At 37.3% G+C, this 19,113-nt stretch overlaps 2 protein-coding genes across 2 annotated transcripts; one reads left to right on the forward strand and one right to left on the reverse strand.

Moving 5' to 3' along the window:
• Positions 1 to 731: 731 nt before the first annotated feature.
• Positions 732 to 11,100, reverse strand: klhdc2 (kelch domain containing 2). The gene is made up of 14 exons (XM_036593947.1): positions 11,052 to 11,100; positions 10,353 to 10,617; positions 10,179 to 10,258; positions 8,741 to 8,858; positions 8,533 to 8,645; positions 8,112 to 8,193; positions 7,919 to 8,002; positions 7,689 to 7,769; positions 7,537 to 7,595; positions 5,579 to 5,688; positions 5,421 to 5,493; positions 5,214 to 5,301; positions 3,616 to 3,668; positions 732 to 2,419 (listed from the first exon to the last, which is right to left on the reverse strand). The coding sequence occupies exons 2-14, from the start codon at positions 10,605 to 10,607 to the stop codon at positions 2,296 to 2,298; spliced, it is 1,320 nt and encodes a 439-aa protein (XP_036449840.1). The 5' UTR covers positions 10,608 to 10,617; positions 11,052 to 11,100; the 3' UTR covers positions 732 to 2,295.
• A 959-nt stretch (positions 11,101 to 12,059) lies between these two features.
• Positions 12,060 to 18,559, forward strand: lrr1 (leucine rich repeat protein 1). The gene is made up of 4 exons (XM_036593852.1): positions 12,060 to 12,940; positions 13,211 to 13,309; positions 16,359 to 17,086; positions 17,953 to 18,559. The coding sequence occupies exons 1-4, from the start codon at positions 12,758 to 12,760 to the stop codon at positions 18,206 to 18,208; spliced, it is 1,266 nt and encodes a 421-aa protein (XP_036449745.1). The 5' UTR covers positions 12,060 to 12,757; the 3' UTR covers positions 18,209 to 18,559.
• Positions 18,560 to 19,113: the final 554 nt, after the last annotated feature.

Raw genomic sequence — 19,113 nt, forward strand, 5'->3', positions numbered from 1 at the left:
CCAAAATATACAAAACCCACACAAAAATAGCTAAAATAAAGTATATACACTTACTAAAATTAGGAATTTAACAATGTCTGTATATTGTAACTCATCTTACCTCGCAAATCTGTGATGGGTGAAGTTTTTATTCCCCATCAGGTCTATTTCATTTATCAGTACAATGGAAAATTTCAAAAGCATGATGTTTAGCATATTTTAATGGGTGGAAAATAACCTAGTCACTTTCTACATTAAATCAAACCTAAGCTATGTATATAAAACAGTGGTTTATAGTCATATGCAAAAGTTTAAACACCACCAGTCAATCTATATGTCTAGTTGAAGTGAAAATAAGTTAACACATCCTCTATGGGAGCTAACTTAAATGTGACATTTTTTAACAAATGTTATTGCGTAATTTCTATTTATTTGCTGAGTTCAATAAATTGGAAAAAAGCAAAAACAATATAAAATGTGCCATTTTATGTTTTATTTTTCATAATGTTAAATTCAGCAAATAAACAGTAACTGCATTAACACGTGAAGATGAGTGTAGTGGATGTGCACTTATTTCCACTTACAAAATCAGCAAAACCTGGAACTTGACCAGGAGTGCCCAAACTTTTGCATATATAACAATGGGGCTCAGACATCTAGTGTTGCAGATTAATGAAACATGCTTTTGCGTGCCTGGCAGCACTACTGATTGTCCCACCTTATGTGATTGTTGTAAACAAAACTGCCAAAAGCGCAACACAGGGCAAATTTATTTCATGACAACACACAAGATATCATAGGTAGATCTCCTCCTTTTAAAAGCAATGTAAAGGCTAGAAAAAATAGTCAACATGGTTTGCATTGTTAATAATAATTAATAGCATTATAATATGCTTTCTTCATGATAATTATCAGCCTTATCAGTGCCGCAAGTTACTTCCTAAATCCTTTTTTATACTGCTTCTTGTTATTTAGCAATGTATAGTGGCTTTCAAGCCTTCTGATTATATACTGCACTTGGTTCTTGTGCTGGAACACTGGGAGGTCAAAATTTGGACACAGCTGATGGTGTATTTTTCAAAAAAATTTGATGTAAAAGCTCATACTTTAAAGTTGTTTCTAAGACCAATATACATTTGCAAATGAATGCCTATGTAGAAATTTATGTCCAAAACAAAAGTATATATATTTTTTTTAAACAAGTACTTTTCATGTAGGATTTTAAGGCTGTGTTCACCTTGCATCAACATGCATTTTCAGCAATCTGAGCACATTTGGATTTCACTTGACCATGCAAAAAGCAACGTGTAAGCAGCCCCAGAACGCATTTTGATCAGATTAAAATCTCATCACTCAAACCACATTCGGAGGTGGTCAGAGACAGATTATGACCATATGCAACACAATAATAAATTGAATGTTTTTCTTTATCCGCATACAATTACAATGAGTGGAAAAACAAAAGATTTAGAATATGCAAAGCTGGAGTGCATTCTTGCACTTTGAGCCAATGAAAGCGTCCATGCCAAGCTTGTTGATTCATAAGGTGACATGAGAAAAAGTAACCATATATAAAGCAGAAACAACATATGAATTGGTGTGCTTTTTACATGAGAAAGTAAAATCGGATCTCATCTGGTTACATTAGGGACGTATTTTAGTGAAAAGTGTAAACAGAATCTGGCCGAAGTGTTTAATCAGAAAAAAACAGATGTAATCCTGAGATGAAAACAAGTTAATAAAAGGTGTAAACAGCCTCTTAAAACTGGAAAATGGAATTGGAACCAAGGGTGTTATATCATCCCGATTACATTGTGTTTCTTCAAATGTGAATTAGTGGAACGTCCATCCTTGTCAATGCACTTCAGCCAATCAGTTTTGCTGTAACAAGGAGGGGGTCTAAATATCCCTGTTTGGTAGAACATGATTGGTAATACCATATGAAGTATTTCATAGTTTTTGATACAATTATTATTGCAAAATGTTGAAAATAAAAAAAAAACCTATTCTATGAAAGGGTACGTCCAGTCTTTTGAATGGTAGTGTAGGTGAGAGTTAGGAGCTGTTTGAATGTAAAACCATGCCAAATGCTAAACCATACATTTCAGTTTATATGTCAGAGCACGACTATTATACAAAACACAGAAAGTTGGACTTGACTAGAAGAGTCCTTTGACTTCCCCACACCTAATTTTGGCCTTGACCACCTCCTTGAACAAGCCAGTGGGCCTTAGCAATTAAGCAAAGCTGCTGTGCCTCATACACAGGTGCACTATTGCTCTCAGTTTACTGAAGTGCGCATGTGTGCACTTAGTTCTAGGAACCTCCAGTGTTGGTGGTACCAATCCACTGTTTGATGCTATGTAGGAGATGTTTGGGCAGGCAGTCCCACATGCTCTCCAGCTGCTGTCTGTGGTGCACAATAACCTCCATACAAGACCTATGCATGCAAACAAACAGCAACTGTAACTCAAAAAGTCCATCTCAGTAATAAGACCACTAAGATCATTGTATTGTGTGTTAATAACAGTGGTGGACGAAGTACACAAACCATGTACTTGAGTTAAAGTAGAGATACCCAAGGTAAAAAAATTACTTTAGTGAAAGTAGAAGTCCTCCCTTTAGACCTCCACTTGAAAAGTACAAACGTATTTGGCTTCAAATGTACTTAAGTATCAAAAGTGAAAGTACTAAAAGATTAATTATGGCTCTAATGTCCTATTATCTTTTTTGTAACAAGACTTTTGCTTTATCAACTTATTTTAGGTGAAAATACTCTAGTGTCACTCTTGTAACACCAATATTTTAATAGAATGTCATTAATTAGCCTGACGCTGATGTCTATTAAAATAGCACAAAACACTGAAGGCAAACAATTTCCATTAGGTAGAACCAAGTGGCTATGAAATCACCTTTTGCGAAGAAGCAAAGTTTTGGTTTAAGATTTATTTGCAACTTAGTTTAAATAAAAATGAGTTTAAATTTAAACAAGTTTAAATTTAATAAAACCGTCCTTTACAAGCAAGTTAACACAGGTTCACAAATGAGTTTTCCTTTACTATATTGCATCTATAGGTCTCTGTTCATAAACATAAACTAGCCAAAACTAATTTACTATAAAATGAAATAATGTTTGTGTAAATTCAGAAAAAAACCCATGCCAGTTACAACTGCATGTGTGTATATATTTCTATATTGTGGTCTATTTACACAAAGTTTGGTCAGAGTCAGGAGCTTCCTGCATTATTTATCTAGGAATAGGCACTCCCAAACTTTTATGCTGCTACACTGTCACTGAACTGTATGCTTGCACTGGGTAGCTATGTCCAACAGGTCAAAACAGGCTCACAACAAAGTGTGCGCTGTACCCTGATTGGTATGCTTGCTTAACGCTTCTTTCGTTTTGACGTTACATTTTTTTAATGCATGCATAAACCAAAAGGAACAACAGATTTTGCATAATGTAGTGGAGTAAAAAGTAAGATGTTTGACTTTGAAACGTAGCGGAGTAAAAGTAAAAAGTCACCAAAAATGGAAATACTTCAGTAAAGTACAGATACACGAAAAAAACTACTTAAGTACAGTAACGAATTACATTTACTTTGTTACTGTCCACCACTGGTTAATAATACTCACCGAAGCAGTGATTTGGGCTGAACATTGAAGATTAATAATTCATTGCTGTGGGCCTGTTGAGAAGACAGAAACAAGGCAAAGAACATACTAAATGTTTCTCAAGGTGAGTAAGCTTTGACTGAAAGTGATGTTCAGTTTTACATCCAGGCTCAGCAGAAGTTAGTTTTACTGGTTTTTCCTGAATCAGATTTGTAGAGAGATGATCTTTACTAGATTATTGTTGGCTGGACGCTAAAACTACATGAAGGGGTAATTCCACCGATTGTTCAAAATATCTGCAGAATTCAATCGTTAAGATGTAAGCAAAGTCATTCAAGGTGGTTGTAAAATGCACCATTCTAGAGAAACTTAGTCAGAATTTTCACAGCAATAATGATAGGAACCAGACATCTGACACATTTAATGCCTCTAATAACTAAAGAGAAATTTACTGGTTACAAATACACTGCATGATGCCAGAATTCCCACATTAGTATCTGGTGTAACCTGTAGCAGCGAGACACATTTCTCATTAATCATTAATCTGCTGGAAAATGTGAGTAAAACCAAAAGTGTCGTATTTATATTTTTGTTCTGTATACATTCATGGTGAAGGGGTTCATGCATGACATTGTAAGACACAATAGTACAAAAAGAAATACTTTTTTCAGGTTTCCATCTGTAAAACCATTGTCTACATTACATATAAATACTCAGAAGACAGGCTGTGATAGTTTTGGATAGTAAATAAAATGGTTATATTTGTATGACTCCTGGTCCCTATTATGAACACGCTGGTACATTTCCAGTATTTTCTATTAGCCAAAGCTGCAACATAAGTAACATTATTTCCTGTTTAAAAGAGCTAAACTGACATTTTAAATTCTTAAAAGAAAAATCAGTTTCCTATTTAAATAATATTAAATCAAATTAACATGCTACATAGAAAGTAAGACCTAACTGACTACTTAGCACAATGAGTTATGCATAATTACTCTGACATATTGATGTAGGTCTAACAGTAGCATTCGAATATAGTGCAAGTGCATTTAAAACAAGCTCAAAACAAAGTGTGCGCTGTACCCTGATTGGTATGCTTGCTTTGCGCTTGTTTCGTTTTGACGTTACGTTTTTTAATGCACAAATAAACCAAAAGGAACAACAGATTTCGTATAATGTAGTGGAGTAAAAAGTAAGATATTTGACTTTGAATTGTAGCGGAGTAAAAGTAAAAAGTTACCAAAAATGGAATACTTCAGTAAAGTACAGATACATTAAAAAACTACTTAAGTACAGTAACGAATTACACTGAATTACTTTACAAGTGCATTTACCTGGCTCATATTATTGACGTCAAAATTGCAACCCAGATTGGCCAAAAATGTTCTAAATAATAAATTGGCAGATTGCACATTCCTGCACTCGTAATAAAAAAAATGGCAATGTGCAAATGGCATTTCTGTTACTACTTATTTAATATTTAGCCAAAATGCCTATTTTCACACTCCTTGTCCCATAAAATCATAAGATATGAACACATGCAGGAAAATGAGCTAAGATTAAGTGTCAAAAACATCTTTGTCACTTTGTGGGTTGGCTGGGTGCCAGGCTGCACTCACCGCTCGCTGGTGTGAGAGAAGGTTATTGGCGCAGCCTCCAAACACAAACACTTCCCCATCTGGACCTGAGCATGCTGTGTGCCAGAGTCTTCATGAAAAACACACACCACATCATAAAAAGAATGTAGCATAAACAGCATTTGTTATGTTATGGGTTGCAATTTACAGCCTCACCTCAAATTCACAGACTAGAGACGACCAACGCACCTGGGACTTTCCGTGTGGCTGTGTTTAAATGGTCTCCACTCATTTGTGCTCACACAGTACAGCCAGGCATCACCTATGCAACAGAAATCCTCTTGAAATCTGCCATGTCTTGAAAAATGTGCACTTTGTGTCAATGTCATAATTTATGTCTTACTCACTCAGTGTTTCTCTGTTGGTAGTAAAGCCACCGAACAGGAAGATGTGGTCAGATGAAACAGGTATGAAAGAGTGCCATGAGCGGCCAACTGGACCATGCTGTGGTACAGACCTGAAATGAGAATGAACTTCAGCTTCAAAACGTGACCTTTCTATAGACTGAAATCGGAGCAATTACTGCAATAGCAGAAAAAATGAAATTTATTTCTGCATATTGAGACACTCGCTTAAGGGTTAAAAGGTGGGCAATATGATGACGTTTATGGTTAGCACAAAAAAATTACATCACAATTTGCTTTTCTGAGCATATCGTAGATATTGTCTGTACTTAACACTGACCAGCGTTATTTGGTTTACTGGATAATTTTAAGTTAAGTTAGATTTAATTCTGCAGAGTATGTGATTCATAATTCATATTTTTTTTATTTTTTTTTTTATTTTTACCCAGTTTTCTCCCCAATTTAGTGGTCGCCAATTCCACCCGCTAGTTAGGACTCCCCCAATCACACAGTACTATCAACGCTAGGAGGATGAAGGCTAACGCAGACTTCCTCCGAGACCTGTGAAGCCAGCCACCGCTTCTTTTCGAGCTGCCGCTCACGCAACGTCATTGGACAGCTGAACGCGCTCGGAGGAAAGCGCCAACCACCAGATCTGTTACGTCAGCTAACAGACGCCTGCGCTGACAAGCATCGCGCTGAGTGAGTGATGGGGGGGAGACGGGAAGCCATCCCACCCCCACAGAGAGAGCGAGGCCAATTGTGCTCTCTCGGACTCCCGGCTACGAATGGCTGTAGCATCACCAGGGATCGAACTCGCGATCTCCTGATGATAGGGCCAACGCTTCGACGGTTGCGCCACTCCTGTATTCATAATTTTTGGCAATATTTCTTATGTGTGGCAATGATGGCTGTTTTTTGTCTGTTACAACTTATAAAAATCATAATGCTTATCAGATACTGTGAGAATGCATAGATGTAAACTTTCACAGACAGCACATCTTATACTCACAGCTTCCAAACTGTTTAAATTCACTGATGCCCATAAAGAACATTTCTATCAAATCAATATCTATTAAAGTCATTAGCAACAACAGCAATTCATACAGTTCTGAGCTGGTAATCAAACTAATTTGTACATACAGAATCAGAAATTTATTTTTACTTTATATTTACCTGTTTAACAGTTAAACAGCTACACAGTCTCTCTAAGAGACTGAGAGTGTCAGGCTTATCGGCCGTACACATCTAAAATTGACACAAAACCATATTTTACATGGGAGAATTGTATGGGTTGAACACCTATGAAAATCTCTTAAAGCTATGCTACGTAAGATTTGGGGATTTTGAGACCTCTTTGGTGGAAATGTGTACTTTTTGTAGCGTCAGTTATGCTTCGGACCCAAAGCAGACGAATCTGATTATCGCAAGCAATTTAAAAGAGCATTCAAAGAGAACTCACTAAAAACTTTTGAGCCTGCATGTGTGACATTAATATGTAAAAATATATGACGTGGTTCGAAAAACACCTGCAAAATCTGACCTGACACCTCTGACTTTTTAATTATTTCAAGCTTTACATGGCGTCTCACAACAGTGCATGAAACATGTTGTTGCTGCCCCACCCCAAAAAAAATTCATGTATCTGTTTTTTCAATTTTTCTATGTGTTTTGAGCTCAGCAGCTGCCCTTTACATTGCGTGGAACTTTTGTGATATAACATTATACTTTACATTAACTTACATTAAAAGTAAGTTTTAGCCTCTTTCTGTATAGTTGCTATTTTGGAGATACTTTTTTGTTTTTTTTTTTGACAGTGATGATATTTTAGTATGTTTTTCCCCTCCTGAGTCTCCTATATTTTTTGCCATATCAACCACTTCTACCGTCAGCATTTGTTATTTCTTAGATCTACACTACAGAGGACTATTGTACTACTTCTCCATAATTTGAAAGCTCACATTTCGCTCCATTCCCAGGTGTCCATGTTGATATAGTACAAGTCATTCAGACGATGATCCTGTTGAGAAAGATGCCTTCTTTAATGCATACAAACTGAAAAAATGTAAATAAATTATATAAACATATATATATGACATGTATTGTTACCCACCATGTAACGCCCTCCAAAGACATAACCTCGGTTTCCTACAGTGGAACAAGCATGGGCTGCTCTTGGGGTTGGAGCATTTCCCTGCATAACATGTGACATTAGCAGTGTAAAACAAATAAGAAAACACAGCTTTGTGCTTAAGAATAGCTGAATACTTACTCTGTGAACAAATAATACATTGACACTCAAAACACTCTCAGTAAATGAACCAACAGATCAAAATAACCCACCTTTGTGATGGGTTGACTCCAAGACGATGTTTCAAGATTGAGAACGTGAATGTGATTGTTCCAACCCCGTCCCACGTGGTTACCCTGGAAGAGCAATAGTTTTAGACAATGCTGTCTTCCACGACATTAACAGTAAAGCATTGTGTCATGCCATGCATAATATCTACATTTAAAACACAGATTGGCTCCCCACCATGAGCGAATTCTCATCTAATTCAAATGTTCCGCGATGACCTGCTTGTGCCACATAGCCATAGCCCCCAAAATACGCCAAACTGTGAACACGGAGGCAGAAATCATTAGAACAAACTTTACAAAAGCAACCTGCGGAGACAATACAGGCCCACGCTGTGCAAATCTAATCCAGAAAAGTCAAAGCACTGAATAGTTGAGCGCAGTAGTCTTCAAATCTGCACATTTAATTCAGTTTCCAGTCCTAGATTTTGTAATGACAAGTAATAGTTCACTGACTGGCCACCTAGTATCATACCCACCAACGAATACAAAGTCCAGAACCAGATACTGGATTTAAGGTCCAGATTTGAAGACCTCTGGTAGCTCCAACTCTAAGCTCCTGAAAGACTTGACCATTATCTAATGAGTTGAATACTAACTTGTTCTTGTACACCCAACAGCCCAGTTTGTCTTTACACGAGGGGGCTAAACCCTTCAGGTCCTTCATCCTCTCCCAGAAAAGCGTTGATGCCCTCAAGGGCAGACGATAAACCTGAACAGTGTGATGAAAAACCATTAAGCCAGACCCCAGCCTTGACCTTAATTACAATGAAATATTCCACAACAGCAGCTGAAGAAAGGCCTCACCAAATTAGTATTGCCTCTAGCATGATGGCCTCCAAAGAGATAAAGAATGCCATCTATGCATACACCACAGCTGCCTGACATAGGGGCAGGAAGGTCTCCTTTTGACAGTTTCATTCTCCTGCAAAATGCAGATATGTTGTACTGTAAGTTGCAAAATCTTGTCTTGTTAGAAACTCTGATTTGTCAGGGTCATTCCCTGCCTCATTTCAATTCATGATTTTGTATTTTTGTCCATCAGTGTGCTTTTACCATAATAGCCAGCATGCCTTATTCAAATACTTCAGTTATTAGCCACTGATATAGAAATTAATAAACATCATTTTTTCTTTGTTAAAAGAATATTTCAGTGTGACTCTCTACTCCAAAACACTTGTAATCTTTCAAAAATTACTTCCACCTTCAAGACACATCATCAGATGTATGTGATGTATCAGATTTTCCTAGTCTTTAAACAAGAAAATCATGTTCTAGAGGTTACTTCGGCACTGCAGTTAAAGGTTAATTGGCATTTTTCAAACTGATGTAAGGGTTTTTCATTTTGGCCATAGTGTCTCTTTTATACGATGGCGTTTTAGGGCCACTGTTAATAAAAATAAAAATAGTAGACTTAGAGAACAAAGTTGTAATATTTCAAGAAAAAAAGTCGTACTATTTTGAGAAAAAAGTTGCACTATTTCGAAAATAAATTCATAATATTTCAAGAAAAAAAAGTCGTAATATTTCAAGGATAAAGTGAGGGGGCGTTGGGGTCTCGGTTGCTGTACTGGCACCAGAGTTTCACTCACTCCTGTCTGCTTGTGAATCAATCATTTTGATTATCATTCTCATTGTCTGTGAAACTTCATGCCCTCTTTGAATGGCACGGAGATGTAGCCACTGATAGCCGTGTAGACGGTCAGTGCCTGCGATTCTCCTTCGACAAAACAGACGGACAGTTTCCTCCGAGTCTGTCTGGTTCTTTCATCTAAATAAACACAGTTTCCTGCACAGCCCTTTCTTATACTAATACTGGTGCTGATGTGCCAGGAGAGACAGAGAGACTGAGTATTTCATTATGGGTGAAATCGATTTGAAAGTATAACTCCACCAACTCCTCAACGCCCCTCATTTCAACACAAGGAGGTGCTGCCTTCCCTTTGCAAAGCCTTAGGCCACAATATTGCGACCTTTACTGGTATTAACGCCACTTTAATGTTGTAATTCTACAACTTTTTGTCTCAAAATATAACGACTTTTTTCTCGAAATATTACAACTTTTTTCTCAAATTAGCACGATTTTTTTCTTCTCGAAGTCTACTATTTTTATTTTTATTAACAGTGGCCCTAAAATGCCGTCGTACATTTAAGTTTGAATAAAGGTCTGTACTAAATTGATTTCACGATGCATTCTTTAGTATTTTATTCTTGAGGGACGACTACTGTATCCACCAAAATTTACCATCTTCCTGTCTCCATGTTGTATATCCAGACTTCATTCTTTGGCAAGTACAGGTCAAAGAAGGCTGTTGCTTCAGCATTCTAAAAAAAAATGAAAAAGAGACATTTACTTGGCTTTAGTTCCAAAATGAACATAACTTCAGGTATTATCAGCGCATACACCTGCTTTGCTCACCTTGTATCCTCCCCAAACATACATGCAGTTCCTATCGACCACAGCAATATGTCCACTCCTCTCTGCTGGAGTGTCTAAGTGAAAGGACTTGGAAGTGTCAGTGTCCAGAACGACCTCTTCCTCCTCGACCCAGTCAAAGTCTCTTACATCTTCTGGCGCATCCCATTCGAAATCCCCCTCCTCTTCCTGCTCAGAATCGCCTTCGTCTTCGTCCCGGACGTTGTGGAGATCACCGTCGTCGTCCATCTCTGCCATTCTTGACTAGCTACAACGGGCAAGGACCAAGTGTCTCGTTTTAGGGATCTCACACAAGTTCTAACTGTGCTAACAACAAGCTCCACACAGTAATGCACTGGCTATAACGTTACATCGCTTTTAAAGCACAGTGACAAGTGAAGCAGACCACGGTTCGTCTCTAATTACAAAATGGGGGACAAATGTATAAACAACTCTGTTTGCATTTTAGTTGTGTTTTTAATCGCCCGTTGTTTACCACATTGAAGTCCTTCACACACACTGTGCTGTTTGCTGCAGCTAAGAGCGACTCAGAGTGACTGGCGCACACATTCACGGACTAAAACGTACAGGTTAACATTTACAGTGCCCTCGTCTAAAAGATCTCTCAGATAACATGAAAAATGCAGCTATATCCACAGAAACAGTTATTTTGGTAGACTAAAAAAACGCAATAGAACGTACCACAACGGGTAGCGATGAACCGACTCCTGAATAAGTCGTTCTTTTGAACTGGTTCATTTCAATAAACCGGTCGAACCGATTCACAAGTCAAACTGAACTTAAAGTAAAAGGGGCAAAATAAGAAAAATGCATTATAATATTTGTCAACAGCAATGCCACAGAAGTCTCTAAATCGAGACTTTATAGTTTATTAAAAATTATTGTGGTGACGTATCTTGATCATGGGAGGATCTTTTGAAGAACTACAAGGGCTTTGGGGCGAATAGGGCAGGCTATCTAATTTTTTCTGCTAATGCAGAAGGAAGCCAGATTACGCCTGCACTCATTAGCCCATACATCAGTGGGTACACTAGCATGTTTGTATTAAGTATTTACATAATGCATCCTGAGTACTGTAGTGAGCTGAAGCTGAGGGGTGAAATGTTTACATTTACATTTATGGCATTTGGCAGATGCTCTTATGCACTTATACGTTTACTTATGTTACAAATGTAGGTGAATGTAGCATTAGGAGCCTTGAATATTATATTACACGGCAAATAACATTAAATGATAATTTTAGGTTGGAGTGCCCCTTAAAATCCCAACACAAAAATGTCGCGTCACATGTTAAGATCAAACTTTTAGCATTTGCCTTACAACACTTCTTGACTTTATTTGTTAGTAGACTGAGCGGACATCAGACTTCCCCGCCAAACCAAAAAAAAATGTATATATATATATATATATATATATATATATATATATATATATATATTATATATATTTATATATTATATTATATTATTTTTATATATTATATTATATTATTTATATTATATATATATATATATATATATATATATATATACGTCCTATTCATTTGGAGAATTTAAAAGAATCGATTAAATACAATGAAGAATCGACACTCCGATCACTATCATATTCTACGGAAGCCTGTATTTTGAAAGGCCAAACGGAAAGCGGCTTCAAGCAACATCACGCTGCCATGTTGGGAAGGTCATTTGGAGAAGCAAGCTAATTGTGCGCATGCACACAAAGAGTACAGCGCGGGATAGTTGGCTGCCTCAGAAAAAATACTGCATTGTTTTTTTAATCGCATAACTAGTTATTTATTGTTACCAATGGCCGATTTGTGTCTGTCTTGCTATAAATATACTGAAAATTCACATAAGCCTGTCAGAATTTAGAAAAAGACTATGTCCAGGTAAAATTAAACGGCCTTTAGCCTATCCGTTTCCTAACATTGGTAAGCTGTTGAGCGTTTTAATGCTAGCATTATCTGGATAGTCTACTCGAAGACGCTCTTTAGTGTTTTGAACGTCGAATGTCTTTTAACTTTAACTGTTATGCACGTATTCGTTTAGCTAAATCTTATGTCGCTTCCATTAAAATGTTTGAGTTTTAGCATGTCTAGTAAATAGCTAATGTGTGAGAGCTAACTTTAGCCAACTTGAGATAGGCACTGTTCAGTGGCATCGTATATGATGGGCAGGTCTGGTAGTGACTTACTGCTATGCAAGTAGTAAGTTAGCTAGTTTTGTCCGTTGTAATTACGACGGTTAACTATATCGAAGTGGTGAAGCAAGCGCCACAACAGCGGTGGGTGTTTCCTGTGGTCAGAACTGAAGCAATCGTCGCTCCTTGCCTTTGCATTTAAAGCTTCAGTGTCTGTGATCGACTTCGCTCGTTGATGCTGAGCAGCGATGAAGTTACAGTGCGACGTCGAGGTTATAAATCGGATGCTGCCCACATTTGGACTCAAAAGTAAAGGGAAAGGAACTAGGGCCATGCTGTCCATAGGAAAACATGTGGATAAAACTACCCAGCGTAGTAATGTGTATTTACTGATCTGTACGGCAAAAGATAGAGCTGGATCCAAATACAAGGTACATGTCTTTGTCCAACATCATAACTACAGTTATTTCTGTATAGTGACTGTGTATGCGTATTGAGTTTCATTTCATTAATAAACAGTCGTGTAATTTTTAAATATAAGACCGCTATGTCTCATATTTATTTATGTTGTATGCGGAAGTAGGTTCTTAGAGGTTTTGTTGCCTTCTAGCAAAAGTAATACAAGTTTTAGCCGGTTTGTGATGACTCATTAGATACTCAGAATGACAGTGACTTTCATACTTCTTTTTTACATTTTAAAGCTGAAGGAGAACATCGAGAAGTTCTTTACCTGGTTTGTTGAGGAGGGCAAAGCAACAGTGCGACTGAAAGAACCTGCAGTGGACATCTGTTTGAGCAAGGTAAGACAGATCTATGGCCAGTTATAAGCCTAGGAGTGTTGGTATGTTAATTCAGTATTAGTAGAACGGTAAGAAGTAGTGATGAATTGCTTAATTTTCCTTAACTAAGAAAAGTAGGCAGTAATACTTTATATTGCTTTCATTTATACAAGCCACAGTCTATCATCCCACAAAATGTAAAAGCATTCCCTGTGTTTTCTGCCATATGGCATATTTTCTATACTGGATGTTAATCTTAACAAATAATGCTCACACTTCCATGCAGCCGTGCTTATGTGCCCTTTAAGGAGTGTGGATCATCACTCGCTTGTTAATGTTTACGTGGGATTATGTCTGAACCTTGATTAAACCCTTAATTATTTAATTGGATATACATATACTCTGCACATCACAGTCTTGTAGCAAAGCCTTATTTTCTAGGTGTTTGTAGCTCCATCGAAGTCCTGATAAATCCAATCATCACGAGTCCTGCAGTAATGTTTCTATTCACATATAAAGGAAGATGCACTAATTTGCACTTTCAGTTTGCTACATATGTTTGGAAATTCACTATATGCTAAAGAACAACTTGCATCTGAAACTTTCCCTGACTGTGGGGGTTCATGTTAACATTGATGTTAACATATGTTTATACACTGGAATCACTTGGGGAAGAGGTTTGCATACCACTAAACTGCATAGCTCTTCATACTTAATTACTGATGTAGCAATATCTTCCCATTCACGTCTGCTTTCTGCGCAATTACTGGGTTTCAAGAGAAGCTATCTCTTAGTCATGCTGTGGGCTATTTAACACAAATTATACTTTGTGATTAATATGCTAGCAGGACATGTTAAGTTACATATGCATTTTGCATACTGTATATTCCATCTGTTTGAGGACTTTAGGTGTATGTTGCTACGAATGTTAGTTGCAGTCTTGCTTTTTGCCCATATAAGTGTATTATATTTTCCATATTTTTCTATTTATGTGGTGTAATTGTTTTTTTTTTCTTGAAAATTGATATTTTTCTTGTGATTGCAACAAACATCACAAAGGTTTATCAAATTGGTTCTCTGCTGTTTTTCTTTGTGTCTTCTCAGATAGCAATCAATTGATGAATCTATGTTAAATTGTCAGTGTTAACTTAATTGAATTTGCGTTTCAATTTTATGTTGATACTTCACTTACTTTTGTATCCTGCATTATTATTGCGAGAACATTGAAAGTCGACTATAAACTCATCTAAATACTTTTGGTACTTCAGTTGATTTTCAGCCTTTTAAAAATACTACTCGTACACTACAACATAGTCTGTCCTGGTTTATCGCAATGTAAACATTTGGCCTATAAACAAAACATACGACATTCAGTTAGTTTCAGACAAAATTGTTTTCTTAATCGGATTCAGTGGATAGCAAGGCAGCAAGAAAATGTTTTAAAAAGTCCTTTTAAGCAGTGCAGAAATATTCACATAATTTATAAAAACAAAGCGACTGGTTGACTTCGGGAGATGTTCTCTTTTCTTGAGTGCTCTGGAAAAAAGCAAGGAGCTGTTTTTCTTACCAGTTGCACACAAAGCATAACAGTAAAAATATTTTCCTTTCTTACTATTATTTCAAAAGCATACAGTTACATTTCTCAACTCAGTGAATGAATGTTTAATAGTTAATTTTCATTAGTTAGAATATAGCTACTATCCAGAACCATTCCCGGGCATTTTGCAACTGTAACATTAAATCAGGTAGAACTTTAAAAGGATTAATATTCAAGTTGAGACAATGTTTTTGGTAACTCAAACCGTTACCAAAAAACTGTTTTTGCTTACAAATTGAAAGTAATTTAACTTTATGCCTTATTCTGGGAAAAAATTTTTATGGGGTATTGATATGTATTCCAGTATTTTGTAGTGCACAGGAAATCTGGGTTATACTGTTTATGGATTATGTTTCCTAGTGAGCAGTTCTGTAGTAATTACCTTTCACCTTGTTCCCACAGCTGGTAGAGCTATAGAGCACTTTCAGGGGAATCAAAGGGATCATTTTGTGTGTTGTCTTAATGTAGTTCTGATGATCTAGAAACCTTATGTTCTCTGTGCTCTAAAACAAGCTTTGATCTTTCTGACCTGATTCTGGAGTTCTACCATAATTTTAAGAGAATATTCTGAGTCATTGTCCTACTTTTTCACACTCTCTGAGGTATAGTTGGAATACTATTTTTAAATGAATAAAGTGAATAAGTGATGATGGTGCCATAGGAACAGCCAGTTATTATACTTAAAGAAATTATTCACATATTTTTTAAACAAAAGTTAATCAATTATAATTAGAATTTTTTTCAGTAATTATAACAAATTCTCACAAAACCAACAACGCACCAACAGCTGGGTTGCAGAGAGTCTCTGTCTCTCCTTCCCCTGTGGTTGACTTTATAGACAAGAGGGTTTTTTTCCTTTTAAAATTGGCATCTTGTGCCAGCTGGCATCATGCTGGCCAGTAGTTTTGAAAAACTGACTGGTTGCTGGCTTCATAAACACTGGAGATGTGCAGACTTTCAGCTGCCCATATTCTTGGTACTGACGTACAAAGGGGAGAGACCTAGTACTTTGGGAGTTAGCTGTGAGGAAAACGAGGATTAATTTGATTCTGATCTAAATCCCAACAGTGACGTTAGTGATGACTATATTGTTAATGCTTTGGTGAACTCAGGGCGGGGTGCACCTTGTGGTCATCTGCTGTGTGTGGTGCATCATTTTAGAATTGAAAAATGCTGATTTGCACTGTGCTCCTTTCTTGCTTTACAGGCAATAGTTGAAAGAAGCATGAAGACATTCATCCTACATTTATGTGAACATAAATACAAGTACAGATTTTAGTGTAAATGGAATGTGATGTGGAACCTAGAAAAAAACAGCATAAAAATTCTTTTACTGCCCTAACTATTTTGTCCTCTTACAGGCCTTTTCCACTGGGAACTTACTCAAATGTAGGCCAAACTGCTGTCATTTATAATGGACGCAAATGAGTGTAAAGTCGATGATTGTGGCTTTTGTTTGTGTGTATTTTGCAGGCAGATGCCAACAGCTTGAAAAACTTCCTCTCTGCTGCTCGACTTGCACACAGGGGATCTGACATAGACAGCCTTCCCCTCTCTACACTCACCCCTGTCCGTGCCAGGGATGTGGAGAAACCCAAGAAAAAGCTCACAATCATGTCCAAGAAGGACTATCCCCTCACATCTAACTTTCCTTATTCTCTGGAGCAGCTCCAGGTGTCTTACTGCAAGCTGTCCAGAGTGGACATGCGCATGCTGTCTCTCAAAGCACTCCGCAGACTGGACCTCAGCAACAACCACATCAAGAAACTCCCAGCCACCATTGGTGACCTTAGTTGTCTGGCAGAACTTGTTCTCCACAACAACCACCTGGAGAGCTTCAGTGAAGCACTGTGTCTCTCCACTCTCCAGTGCTCTCTGCAACATCTGGACTTAAGCCAGAACCGTCTGCAGGTTTTACCTGACCAGTTATGCCAGCTGCGGGAGCTGGTCAGCCTCAAGCTGGATGATAACAAGCTCTTGCGGCTTCCTTTTCGCATTGGGCAGTTCACAAAGATGCGCTTCCTTTCAGCCGCACACAATCAGCTGACTGTTCTCCCTGGAGACTTCCGAAAGCTGTCCCTGGAGAACCTGGACCTGTTTGGTAACCCATTCACCCAGCCAAACCCTCTGGACCACACCATCCAGCTTACATTCCCTCTCACATTACAAGAGATGGCCTCAAGAGCTGTGATAAAATTCAGGTGAGAGCCCTTAAGGTACATAAGATATGATGCATGGGAGGAGTGGGGTACTAACTAATGCTAAAGTAACCTTTTACATTGTGTTTTCATCAGTTGTTGTGATGTTTTTGTTTTTTAAACTGAAACTGTACTGAAAAGACAGGTTCCACACCGCAGGGTTAGTTGTAACACAGTATTTCACCTATTTCTCCTAAAATAAATAATGAAATATGTCTGAGAGAATATTTTCCCACATATAAATTCAAAAGTCATTTTTTGTAGGTTTTTAATGCACAGATCCATAAAAATCAAGATATACATATAATGTAAGTAAAATATATTTAATTTTTATTGTACTTACATTTGCTCTTCCACTTTGTGGTCAAAAAGAAATTTTCCACATTTGAATCTTTTTAACAAATAATATTTGTTATGATGAATTTATCTTTATTTGTTTACAGGGGAAGCTTGTTTGGTTCAAACATCATAGACTTGTATCAAATTCACTGTGTTTACATCAATTGACCAGGCTTTTATTGACTATTAAAACGAATCCCTCTGTGTTACAATTAATCGTGTATATGGGGTTAATTGTATCTTTTGCACTCGCATCATAATTGAAAGGTGCTAGAAACAAAGTTTACATTTTCATTTGTAGCAGAGCTGTGTAAGCCTCTTGTATATAGTTTAAAAAAGTATTAATCTTGCTTAAATACTTAAAATTATTAAGCAAAAAACAAATCTAACCCCAGTGGAAGACCAATGAAATGTTATTTAATTTGTGTCTAAATTGTGAACTCATGCGAGTGCTCTTTAAAATGGCTACATACTGTTATGTCTGTTCACACATCACAATTCCTTATGGACTTTTTTTTACATCACAACAGAATCCCCTATGGACCTCATCTCATTCCCTTCCACTTGTGCCATGAGCTGGAGTTTGCAAAGTTCTGTGATTGTGGCCAAGCCTGCTTGAACTCCTACATTCAGACAGCGGTTAGCATGAACCTGCACCTGGTCTCTCACACTGTAGTGCTGGTGGACGACATGGGTGGCACAGAGGCTCCTGTGCAGCGCCATTTTTGCTCCCTCGTGTGTTACTGTGAGTTCTTGGACGGTTGTGTGCAGAGAGGCATGAGATGAAAAGAACTTCACATTTCTACAGACACTATTTCCAGTAAAAGTGATGACCGTGTTGACACTGAGAAAACTGCAGTGCAGCAAAACCGTGTTTGTCAGCTACCTGTCTAGGTTTGCTATGGTTAATCTTGCTACTGTTGCAACAGTGGCAGTTCACTACGGCAGTATCTACACATCAGTGTTAGCCAGTGAGGAAACCTCATATAGTGAGAAGTGGCATGTGCTTGCAAGGCTGGGCTTTATTTTATCTTTTTCATTGACCTGACATACTTGGTGCATTGACAATTGCAGTGAGCCTTTCTCTTCCAACATTGTAGTACTTCTGTGTTCTTGTTAATAAATAAATAAAACTGATTTAACAACAGAACCATGAGTCTCTCCAATTGTTCTCCTTGATGTCTTGGTTATCCCTAGGGTGAGTCCAGCAAAACTGTGATGAATAACCTCATTTCTCCATTATAGTAACTATACAAGAGAAAGAAACTATAACCTTAACTTTGAATGGAAGTGAATGGAAAATAATATTGGACCATTTGTATAAAAAATGGCAACAATGGAGATACAAGGTTTTGTCCTGATAGCAACAATATATTTTTTCAAAATTGTACTTGACTTAAGAGGGTCTTAAGTACTGTCCCCCTTTTGCTGGAGATGCTAGGAGAGAGAAAGATACATTTTTATGGTAAAGTATGATCATTTAGTATCACACTTTTGTTATCACTCATGACGACTATAAACTACAACTGTTATCAAAGTATTTATGCCATGATATTTCAGAATAGGCCTAATCGTATGTGAGCAAGTAACAATTTTGAGCTACTAATAGTAGCTTACCTTTTTGATGTCTCTGTGACACTGATATTAAGAAAGTGAGACTGGAAATTGTGTGGAATCATGTTGCATTTAGA

This window comes from Colossoma macropomum, unplaced genomic scaffold, assembly GCF_904425465.1.
Source record: "Colossoma macropomum unplaced genomic scaffold, Colossoma_macropomum, whole genome shotgun sequence".
Lineage (NCBI taxonomy): Eukaryota > Metazoa > Chordata > Actinopteri > Characiformes > Serrasalmidae > Colossoma > Colossoma macropomum.